Genomic DNA, 12,548 nt, shown 5'->3' on the forward strand with positions numbered 1-12,548 from the left:
CCCACCTGGGAGCATACCCATCGAATTCAACAGGGCTTACTTATGAGTAGACATGTTTAGGATTGTGCTGCTACAGTAAAAATGGTAGACTACTATTGCCACCCATTGACTTTTCAGCCCTCCTGCCTTTCATGAAACAAAATGAGAACAGACAGGATCAACTACCTAACATTTACAAGTTATAAAGTCATTTTTTTAAAAAAAAACTTCTCAAAGTTAAAAATGACATACCCCTGAGGAGATAACTTATCCAGCCATCCTTCTTTAACCTTCTTTGTTGCAGGACCATAAAAGCAGGCATAGGGTGTTATTGAGTCTTTGGGGCTATTGACCAATTCATCAACATCACCATAATGGGGGGAATAAATCTGTTCCTTAGAAGCAAAGTCCAGTTTCCCACTTCTGAGGCTTTTTGATGTTTTATATTTTCCTCTTCGTGAATATTGAGCACATTTTTTCACTGCAGAGTATTCAGATTCACCAGCAAATCTATTTGACAATAGACAATGATCCTCTTGGGGTACCAATTCATTGTTTGCGACGTCTCCAGTGATTTTCTGTTTTTGATTATTAAGAGTACTGAAAGCAAACATAAAATGTAATGATACTTCAAGCAAGCAATCTTGCTCTTTTGCCATAGGGTGTTGCAACTTAATCCTGAACAACAGGCATATAAAACAGCAAAACATCCTATATAAACAGGAAAAGCCTATATGGTTTGCCGAAGTCCGTCATACATTTTACAAATTTGTTTTAAAAAATCTACAAATTAGGCAACATTCACCCATGATGTCAAACAATGTTATGTTATCAGGGCAGTTATGTTATCAGGGGAGATGGGAATGCAACAGGGTGCTGGTTGCACCCAAACTGTCTCCCCTTGCAAATAGCCTGGATAGCCTTGGTGACAGTCCCCCTGGGTTGAAATTGCTGCTCGTGAATGCCAGGTCGGTGAATGGTAAAACAACGGCCATTCAAGACTTGATCCTGGATGAGCATGCCGACCTGGCTTGTATTACAGAGACCTGGCTGGATAAAGCTGGGGGGGTTAATCTCTCTCAGCTGTGCCTGCCAGGTTTCTCTGTGCAGCAGCAGGCGAGACCTGGGGGGCGGGGAGGTGGAGTTGCAGTGGTCTACCGTGATACCATTTCCCTGACCAGGTGTCCTATCCCACAGTATCCAGGGTTCGAGTGTGTGTATCTGAAGTTGAGTGGTCGGGACAGAATAGGGATTCTGTTGGTGTACCGCCCACCCCGCTGCTCAACAGTCTCCCTTCCTAAGCTAGCTGGGGTGGTCTCGGGGTCGATGTTGCAGTCCTCTCGGCTTGTGGTGCTAGGGGACTTCAACATCCATGCTGAGGCCGCCCTGTCTGGAGTGGCTCAGGACTTTATGGCCTCCATGACAGCCATGGGTCTGTCCCAAGTAATATCTGCCCCCACTCATGTTGCTGGCCACACCCTGGACCTTGTTTTCCGTGTGGAGAGGGATTATGGTGGTGTGGAGGAACTTTCTGTAGTTCCATTGTCATGGACAGACCACTACCTGGTTGTGTTTAGACTCACTGGGACTCAGAACCTCTGCAGGGGTGGGGGACCGATTAGGATGGTCCGCCCCAGGAGGCTGATGGATCCGGATGGTTTCCTGATGGCTCTTGGGGATTTTCCTGTCACCTCGGCAGGCGAATCTGTCGAAGCTCTGGTTGACCTCTGGAATGGGGAAATGGCCAGGGCGGTGGACACGATCGCTCCTGAGCGTCCCCTCTCACGAAGTGGAGCCAGACTAGCCCTTTGGTTTACCAAGGAGCTGGCGGTGATGAAACGAATGAGACGGAGACTACAGTGACGTTGGCGGAAGACTCGGAGCGAGTCTGATCGAACACGGGCTAGAGCCTATTTGAAGGCCTACTCTGTGGCAGTATGGGCAGCAAAGAAAGCATTCTTTTCTGCCACTATTGTGTCTGCAGGGAGCCGTCCAGCGGAGCTGTTTCGAGTGGTCAGAGGTCTTCTACATCTTGGCCCCCATAGGGATAATATAGACCATTCAACAGGCCGCTGCCAAGAATTTGCATGGCACTTTGCAGATAAAATCACTCAGATTCGTTCCGACTTGGATGCTATAGTTGATACAGTCTCAGTGGATGTAACTTTGGCTCCTGCCTGTCCAATAATAATGGATTCTTTTCAATTTGTACAGCCTGAGGATGTGGACAGGATCCTTGGAGAGGTGAGAGCCAACACATGTCTTCTAGACCCCTGCCCTTCCTGGCTCATTAAATGCGCCAGAGAGGGACTGGCTGAGTGCGTGAAGGGAGTGATCAATGCCTCCTTACAACAAGGCAGAGTTCCAGTGTGCCTAAAGGAGGCAGCTGTAAGGCCTTTGTTGAAAAAGCCATCCCTGGATCCCTCCATAATGGATAATTATCGGCCAGTGTCCAATATCCCATTTTTGGGCAAGGTAATAGAGCGTGTGGTGGCCTCCCAGCTCCAGGGATTCCTGGATGAAATGGAGTATCTAGATCCATTTCAGTCTGGTTTCAGGCCTGGTTATGGGACGGAGACGGCTTTGGTCACCTTGGTGGACGACCTACGCAGAGAACTGGACAGGGGGAGTGTGTCCCTGTTGGTTCTGCTGGACCTCTCAGCGGCTTTCGATACCATCGACCATGGTATCCTTCTGGACCGCCTTGCTGGGATGGGACTTGGGGGCACTGTTTTACAGTGGCTCCGTTCCTTCCTGGAGGGACGAACCCAGAAAGTGGTGCCGGGGGATTCCTGTTCGACTCCTTGGCCGTTGGCCTGTGGGGTCCCTCAGGGCTCAGTTTTGTCCCCCATGCTATTTAACATCTACATGAAACCACTGGGAGAGGTTATCCGGGGGTTTGGGGTTCGGTGCCATCAGGATGACACCCAACTCTACTTCTCTTTTCCACCTAACTCCAAGGAAGCTGTCTTGGTTTTAAACCGGTGTCTGTCATCAGTGGTGGACTGGATGAGGGCGAACAAATTGAAGCTTAATCCAGACAAGACAGAGGTGCTCCTGGTCAGTCGAAAGGCAAATCAGGGAATAGGAATTCAGCCTGTGCTGGATGGGGTTACACTCCCCCTGAAGACGCAGGTTCGCAGTTTGGGTGTGCTCCTGGACTCAGCTTTAAATTTGGAGGCCCAGGTTTCTGCGGTGGCCAGGAGTGCTTTTGTACAATTAAGATTAGTGCACCAACTGCGCCCGTTCCTTGAGCCATCTGATCTGGCCACGGTGACACATGCCTTAGTTACATCCCGTTTAGATTACTGTAACGCGCTCTACATGGGGCTGCCTCTGAAGACTGTTCGGAAACTTCAGTTGGTGCAACGTGCTGCAGCCAGAATGTTAACTGGGGCTGGTTACAGGGACCATACGACTCCCGTTACAAAAGCTCCACTGGTTGCCACTCTGTTTCCAGACACAATTCAAAGTGCTGGTGATGACCTATAAAGCCCTATATGGCTTAGGTCCAGGCTATCTGTCAGACCGTATCTCCCTATATGAGCCTGCCCAGGCCCTGAGATCCTCAGGAGAGGCCCTTCTCTCAATACCTACATCCTCACAAGCACGACTAGTGGGGACGCGAGATAGGGCCTTTTCAGTGGCTGCCCCAAGGCTTTGGAACTCCCTTCCTAGGGAAGCAAGAATGGCCCCCTCCTTGCAGTCCTTCCGTTGGCAAGCAAAGACTTTTTTATTTCAACAAGCCTTTGGAACTGAAAGCTGTTAAGGACAGGTCTTGAAGGGTGCTGCATTGCTGTTGCCTAATTGTATTATTTTAAACTGAGTTTGAATTATTTTAACTGTATGTATGAATGGTTTTAATACTGTAAATTGTTTAATTTGATTTTAATCTAGACTTTTGTATGTTTTTAATTATATGTGTGCTTTTATCTGGAAGCCGCCGTGAGTTCCAGTTTTGGAAAAAGGGCGGGGTAAAAATAATGATAATAAATAAATAAATAAACAATGATGCTAGATTGCTCCACAGCACTGGCGGAAAGCAGGTCTAACTTTAGGCCTAGTGAATATCAATAACTTTAACACACCACTTGTAAAGGCTGAACTAGATGCGATGTTAAGCGTGTCTGTTGAAGTTGCAGGAAGAGGGGTGATGTATGTCAGGACCACAGCACATAGGGGTGGGGAATTAACCCTAGATTCGCTGCCATAATCCTGACAAAAATGCCCACAAGCTGGTATTAGCCCTGGGAGGGGGTTCTCATTTTCACCAATGAAAACATCCTTATTGGGGCTAACAGCAACTGGGGTGGAGGGAAGCATTTTGGTGAGGACTATGGCAGGAAAGAAAAGGATGACCCTTCCCCTCCCCTAGCACTGCAGTCCCAATTAAAATTAGGACTCTCCACAATAGATACTAAGATTAACCATACACGCACACACACCACATTAAGTGACACATTTAGCAACATATCAAGTTAGACCCAGAGTATTACTTGGACTACTGAAATCATTCTCATTCCTTTGAACAATGTATTGACTTTATCTGCTGCTATTTCATATAATGTGCTGCAGTTAATATTGTTTATAGGGGGGGGGAATCAAGGGTAGTAATTTCATATAGTGGGAAACCAACATCACAGCAGAGCAGTCAGCACCTCCTCAGCACTGTGTTTTCTGTACTCATAGCTAAAAAGGCAGAACCCCCAATACGCAACTACCATAATGCAAGAGAGAAATACAACTGTGTCTACCACAACAGAATATTTGTATAAACATTCTTAGAGCTAATGTAATACAGATTGAGCTATGAACCAGGAAGTTCCTGGCTGAAATCATGAATTCACCACATTGCCTCAAGCAAGTCACTCTGTCTCTCAGCCTCTTCAATCCTGACACACAATAAGTATGGAACTCCCTCCCATTGGAGATCTGATTGGCTCCCTCAGTAGTGTCCTTCCAGTATCTTTCAAAAACACATTTATTCATTCATGCCTTTGGGACGAACAGAGATAGTAAGGCTACATATCAGGGCTGCGGGACTCTTTTCAGGCCAAGGGCTACAATTCCCCTTTGGGCAACTTTCCGGAGGCATATGCCAGGAGAGGGCAGGGCAACAAATGTGAACTTTACCTTAGTATAGTGGGCTAGTTTCTACATACATTTCAGCTAGACAAACACACCCAAGGAGGATGTGAAGCAAGGCTGGCAAGGGATGTGGCTGGTGAAGGTCCCCATCCCTGCTGCATATTATGTTAGGGACTGATTGTTGATCTCTGCTGTCTGGTATGTCTTCTGATCTTTTACAACTGCACGTATTTTTACTTTTGTATTATTTTATATATTGTTGTATCCCTGTGATCTTTAGCTAAAGTGTGATCTAGAAATAAAACCACTTCTACTACCACTGCCAACAACAAAAATATAGGACCTATTTTACAGCATTGTTGTACTGGTTACAGTGATCATGGATTCGCAAAGTATTTTCTATTTTGAAAAAAAATATTTAAAGCAACAGGGCCAAATGAATGTTACTTTTCGCCAGTTTTCATCTTGTAAACACTTACCTGCCCCTACACATATTTACTCTAATACAGGTCCCACTGAGTTCAGTGGAAATTACATCCTACTACGTGTGCTCAGGAGGACTGGTGCTTTATACAGGTAGGCGGAGAGAAGACAGCCAAAGTTATTAGTATTTGCAATGGGAGGATATTAATTTGAAATATACAAGTAGCAGAGTTCCAGAGAGCCAGTCATTCTGCCGCACAATTTTCATCCGGCCATTCCGATATTAAAGATGTGTGTCTTGGGCCATTTTATCCCTGCTTAACTACACGCATCTTACAGAGGAGAACAGGAAAAAATAATATTGGAAACAGCCATAGTCCTCACTTGAACATACAAAGCTACCTTAAATGTCAGGTCTATCTAGCTCAGATCACCTCCTCTGATTGGCAATGATTCTGTAGAGCAGGGGTAGCTAAACTTTTTGTATCCTAAGGGCCACATTCACCTTTGGCCAACCCTCCCGAAGGTCCACATACCAGCAGTGGATGTAGCCCCAAGTGGCCATAGCTACCCCCACACTCTGCGCACACACACTCTTGCCTGCATACACACCTCACACAGGACATACAGCCTCCGTGCTTTTCAGATGATCAATTGCACAGAAAAACAACCAACAGAATGTACTGGTTGTGTAGTGCAAGCTGACGTTTTCTCATTAACTCCTCACTCCCAAAGTGAATCAGGAGTTGCTTAACCCCAATGGTCTGCCCATTGCACACCAGCAACTTGCAATCCTGACAAATGCTGTGCTGGCATACAAACGCAGCATGAGAGGTTATAATGGGACAAATTCATGTAAATATGACAGCAGCCACATAGAAGACCTACACAGATAAACGCTTTTCACCACACTCAGCTTCTCATTTAAAACCAGGCCTCAGCTTTAGCACAAAGTATGAAAAAGCTGAGATTTCTGGAAGTGAACTCTAGAAAAGTAGAACAGTAGCACAAAGGTGCATAAGAGCAGCATCATTTTGGATCCACAGAATGGTTTCCTGCAGGTATTCCCATAGGTGAACTTGATTCATTGTAATACTACTAATTTATACAGGATGCAACATTATGCAATTCCTCAGATTTTTTTCAGAAATCCTGATCCTGAAGCACACATTCTTATTCTATGCATTTAGATTGAGAGATGGATGTTAAGCATATATAATTAAAAGTTTTCATCCAATACCGTGTTTTGCTCCGAAGGCTCTCTCCTTCAGTGCTTTTGTCATCTCGGTTCTCCTCCTGGATGCTTGAAAGTTCTTTGATATAGATTTCCTGCAAAAAGAGATTCCAAAACTTGAATAGATATAGGTAATTTTTAGAAAGCTACAAGCCTTTGGGTGTGTCCAGTGCTGTCCATGCACGAGCAGAACTGACTTCCAGTCAACCAACAGGACTTCACCTTCTTCTTCCCCCTGTGCACCCTCAAAATCTGCCCCAGAGTCTTGGGGGGTCCTTCAAGGAAATTTTTGGGAGGAAAGGGCTTCGTGGGAGAGGAGAGGAAGGTGAAGTCCACTTACACAATGTTGGATTCCGCCCTTTAAAATAACTGCCACAATCTTTTTTATAAGTATTAATTATATTTTTGAACACATATAATACAGTAAAATAAAATTTACAAAAAATGCCAGAGTGTCACAAGGCAGTGGCAAACAGAGCACAATGACAGAGACAAAACCCAGCAAAGTAGAGGTCAGGTAGATCCAGCTACCCATCAGTCTTATCTTGGATGCGTATATACATAAAATGGGCTTTCTGATACATGTTCTCATTGCAGAAAGCTATTACAGAGTGCTCATTTCTGACGATTCTAAAACAACTTACAATGGGGATTTTTTTTTGTATACACAAAGTTCCTATTCTGTGAAATGTGACTATTCAAACAACCTTCTGTCCAAAATGGCCTTGTGGGCTAAATAGGGAAGCCTGGCAGGCCATTTTTTTTGCCCATGGGCTGTAGGTTCCCCATCCCTATCCCGTAGATTGATAATTGGCACAGTCAAAGAAATTATAGGGCATTTCTTACCAGAAGATATTTCCCTGGCTTATGTTGCACTGCTTTGTTTTACCTATGGATTCTTTGTTTTTAATTGATATTGTTTGTAGCTTTGGTTATAATATTGTGATACATATTGTGAAATAATCTTGAATTGTGTCAGTTCAAAAGAGGTTTGCCATCTTGACCAAGAAGCAGTTTGTAATAAAGCAGGGGTAGCCAACATAACGCCCTCTGGATGTTGATGAACTATAAGTCCCATCATCCATGACCACTGGCAATGCTAGCTGGAGATGATGGGAATTGTAGTCCAACAAGATCTGGAAGGCACCATATTAGCTATCTCTGTAATAAAGGCTGAGAGGGTCTGCACTTCCAAAGGGGAGGGGAATAAAAAATCCAGCCGGGCAAATTCTATCTCAAATAACTCTTCAGAACATGTAAATTGGCCACTTGAAAGGGCAGCATATTAAACAAAGGGGGTTTTATGTATGTTTCCTGGAAAAAAAAGTATTCTCACTGATTACTTCTTTCTTGGTTGAAAACACAGCTCAGTATCTCTAACATCCAAGTTCATTTTTCAGTACAGATAAACGGCTTAAGTTCCAGCTGATTTACCTTCTTCCTCCAATTCCCCAGTGTCTCATTAACAAGTTTCTCCAGGCATCCCTCCTATAAACTGAAACCTTCTGTTCTCCATGCCTGACCCAATATTCTTCTTCAATCTTACATCTAACAACACTGAAAAGTTGTCTGTGAATAGTGCGGTCTGTAGTTATTGTCTTTAATCTTAGTTTCAAATCATTTTCCCTATTATTAATCCTGCAAATGAAACTTGCATAAAGTAATGGTTGCACAGAATCTGGGTTTTATGTGCAATTAATAAGGGATGTATTTTCGCTTAATAAATATTTAAGAATTTAGTAGAAAACTTCCACCTTTTTTGACATATTTACCATTGCTGGGCTGAAGCAAGCTGTGATACTAGTTCAAGAGCAATATGTATCCAGCAGCTGTTCAGGAGCAAATGGAACCCTATTGGTCCCCTGTGGCACTTGATTCCTACTGATTTGGCAGCTGCCATACCATCATATGACCATGCACAGTGGTGACATTACAGCATAGCAAAAAGACGACCAGAAGCTTTTTTCTCCAACTGGTAAAGAGTAAGGCACATAGAACTTGTTGCTAGAGTTCCCAGTTCAAGAATCCTGGCTCCCTAAATGCATGCTTTATTTCTTAGTGAGAATCACTGGATAAAATACAGTGTTATCTTCTTCTTACCCCATCTTAATGAGTCTGGTCTTCTAGACTGTATCCTTTACACAAGGCCAACCAGTTTTAACTTGTGTAGGCTCCTAATAAGTCAGGAGTGGGGAATCTTTGGCCCTCCAGAAGTTGCTGAATTGCATCTATCATCAGCCTCAGCAAGCATAGCCAATGACCAGGGATTATGGGGGTTGTAGCCCAGCAAGCTTGGGAAGGCCAAAAGTTCCTCATACATCAAATAAATAACACAATGTATCTGCCAACTCCTAACATTCCATTCCCTTTGCCCAATATTTTGTCACACTCCAAAATGATGAAGAAAATAACACAGGCTGGGTCTAGGCAGTTGAGGGCACGTTTGATTCTCAAAGACTGAAATCAGCAGTGGCAATGAGCAAGAGCAACCCAAACTCCAATGGAGTTCTTGCATGTTCCCCTTTACCTTATTCCATAACAGTGAATGGGCTGCCCCCAACTTTTATAGGCAATAATGAAGTTCTGCACTTGGATCACTATGGCAGTGACAGCAGAACTTGTTCTCCACTCTGACACTAGGTGGCCCAGATCTAACTAACAGGGATCCTAGAAGGCATACAATGCACCATCATGATCTCCACTCCACCCTTATCACAATGACAGAAATTTTACTAGCAAACAACTCACCCTGTCTTCTGGGCAGCTGATAAAAAAGGTTTCTCCATATGGAGATATAGGAGGTGGCTTTTCTTCAGCTGAATCTCCTTTAAAAGAAAACAAGCCTTGCTTCAGATTTGTACATGTGTCACTCATTTTCACAAACATGTTTATTTATTTATTTATTTATTTAAGCTTATATACCGCCCGACTAGCAACAGCTCTCTGGGCGGTGAACATTAAAAATACAATAAAAATAACACAATACAGTATATCACAATACAAAACTGTACAAAAAACTGTACAATCTAAAATCAAATTATAATAATTTAAAATTAACAGGAATTAAAATGCCTCAGAGAAGAGAAAGGTTTTAACCTGGCGCCGAAAAGATGATAGTGTCGGTGCCAGGCGCACCTCCTCGGGGAGACCATTCCATAGTTCGGGGGCCACCACTGAGAAGGCCCTAGATCTTGTCACCACTCTTATTCTATGACAACTTGCATATTTTCTCCCCAAGATAAATGCATGGACTCTTCCAAGAGAATAGTACCAAGTTCCTGTAGGTGATGGCTAATTCACACAAATAAGTCACTACTTGGTGCTGCAATCTAAGAACAACTAATGTGGCGTCTTCCAGATGTCGTGGACTATAGCTCTCATCATGCCTCACCATTGGTCATGCTCTCTGGGGTTGGTGGGAGTCTCAGTCTAAGCATCTGGAGGGCAACACATTGGCTACTCCTATGACATTCAATAAATTGTTGATGTAAGCATGCATGCAACTCTTAAGAAGTTCCAGATTGTCATACAAAACTGTGCAGACTTTAAACAGTCCTAGTATCAACTATCATACCTTCAATTAAAGCTGACTAAAAATACAGTGGCACCAATACCAATTGTATTTCAGCAGATAGTTCTTCAAGTCCACATCCCAGCATTAAGTTATACAAGTCCCTTTCAATATATGTAGTTCAGAAAATAATATGGGTACACATTGCTAATCCTATTTACATAATTTAACATTCATTGCACTGGAAAATGCTTCTAAGCAAGTCTCAGGGCTGGAGACTAAATTAATTAAAACTTCTGCAGAGGTTTATGTTCAAACTCACAGTCACCATTTTCTTGGAATTACAGCTGTGTGTGCTATTCAATGCATTTTTATTACAGTCTAGTGATACACCAGTCTAAGTTTCTCTCATTTGTAAAAAAAAGTATCACAGTGTAGTGTCAGAGGATATTTCCCTCTGTTACCAGTGTTTGGGCTAGGAATACCAATTGTAAAATGACACACACATACACACACACACACGGGAGGTATCAGCAGGCTTGGGGAAACTGCACAGTTTGCAGAAAAGAAAAAATAGGGAAAATCCTAAAAAGGGAGACCACCACCAAAAGAGCGCAGAGTGTGCTCAATGGGCATGGAATGCTGACCATCAGTTGGTGGGGGGGAGGGGGGAACACATGGAAAACGGACTGGGAATGGAATGGAAAATTTTGGAGGAGGGCATGGATAGTCGACTGGTACAGGAGCACTCCACACTGCAATATTTTGTTGCAGGTCCTACTTTTATTACATGATATAGAAGAAACTAAGGAGTCAGAATCTAAAGAGGCAGCTGCTGCACGAGGCATTATCTTCCCCTATTCCTAACCAGTATCTTAGGCTGCAATCAGATACATCCTTACCAGGGAGTAAGTCCCACTGAACACAGTGGGGCTTCCTTCTGAATGGGCATGTGTAAATTGTACTGTCTGGCAGGGATTAGTCTTCCAACCCTGCCAATATTTTTTTAAAACTATAAAATGGACAGTGGGATTCTTTTTTTTTCTTTTCTTTTTTTTTATTAAAGGTGGTACATGATTTTTATTTATTTTATTTATTTTATTAAGCTTATATACCGCCCGACTAGCAAACAGCTCTCTGGGCGGTGAACATAAAAACATATACAATAATAAAATTACAGGATCTAATACAACAAGTATATAAAAGTACACCATCTAAAATAAAATTACAACATTTACTCAAATTAACTTAGATTAAAATGCCTCAGAGAAGAGAAAGGTTTTAACCTGGCGCCAAAAGGATAATAGTGTCGGCACCAGGCGTACCTCCTCGGGGAGACTATTCCACAATTCGGGGGCCACCACTGAGAAGGCCCTAGATCTTGTTACTACCCTCCGGGCCTCCCTATGGGTCGGGACCCGGAGGAGGGCCTTCGTAGTAGACCGTAGTGTACGAGCCGGTTCGTATCGGGAGAGGCATTCCAGCAGATATCGTGGTCCCGCGCCGTATAAGGCTTTATAGGTTAGTACCAACACTTTGAATCTGGCCCGGAAGCATATTGGAAGCCAGTGCAGGCGAGCCAGAACAGGTGTTATATGCTCAAACCGCTTGGTTCTTCTTAGTAGTCTGGCCGCCGCATTTTGCACTAGCTGTAGCTTCCGAACCGTCTTCAGAGGTAGCCCTACGTAGAGCGCGTTACAGTAGTCCAAACATGAGGTTACCAGAGCATGTACCACTGATGTAAGGTCCTCCTTACTCAGATAGGGACGTAGCTGGGCTACCAACCGAAGTTGGTAGAACGCATTCCGTGCCACCGAGGCTACATGAGCCTCGAGTGATAGGGAAGAGTCTAAAACGACTCCCAGACTACAAACCTGTTCCTTTAGAGGGAGTGTAACCCCGTCCAGGACAGGGTATGTATCCACCGTCTGACCAGAGAAACCATCCACCAGCAGCATCTCAGTCTTATCAGGATTGAGTCTCAGCTTGTTCGTTCTCATCCAGTCCATTGTCGCGTCCAGGCAACATCAGCACATCGACCACCTCACCTGAAGAAGATGAAAAGGAGAAGTAGAGCTGCGTGTCATCAGCATACTGATGACAACGCACTCCAAAACTCCGGATGACCGCACCCAACGGCTTCATATAGATGTTAAAAAGCATGGGAGACAGAACCGAACCCTGCGGGACCCCATATTGGAGAACCCACGGTGTCAAGCAATGTTCCCCAAGTATTATCTTCTGGTGACGGCCCGCCAAGTAGGAGCGGAACCACTGCCAAGCAGTGCCTCCAACACCCAACTCCGCAAGCCT

General features: G+C 44.1%; 1 protein-coding gene across 5 annotated transcripts in view; it reads right to left on the reverse strand.

The window, feature by feature from the left end:
• The window catches only part of ARAP2 (ArfGAP with RhoGAP domain, ankyrin repeat and PH domain 2), a 160,749-nt gene that overhangs the window by 119,213 nt on the left and 28,988 nt on the right, over positions 1 to 12,548 (reverse strand). For all 5 annotated transcript variants that reach the window (XM_061584048.1, XM_061584049.1, XM_061584051.1 and 2 more), the window contains 3 exons: positions 9,473 to 9,549; positions 6,731 to 6,819; positions 232 to 579 (listed from right to left, as the gene is read on the reverse strand). In XM_061584048.1, the coding sequence (XP_061440032.1) occupies positions 232 to 579; positions 6,731 to 6,819; positions 9,473 to 9,549 (514 nt within the window). The remainder of the gene's footprint in view (positions 1 to 231; positions 580 to 6,730; positions 6,820 to 9,472; positions 9,550 to 12,548) is intronic.

Source organism: Rhineura floridana, chromosome 9 (assembly GCF_030035675.1).
Source record: "Rhineura floridana isolate rRhiFlo1 chromosome 9, rRhiFlo1.hap2, whole genome shotgun sequence".
NCBI classification, from domain to species: Eukaryota; Metazoa; Chordata; class Lepidosauria; order Squamata; family Rhineuridae; genus Rhineura; species Rhineura floridana.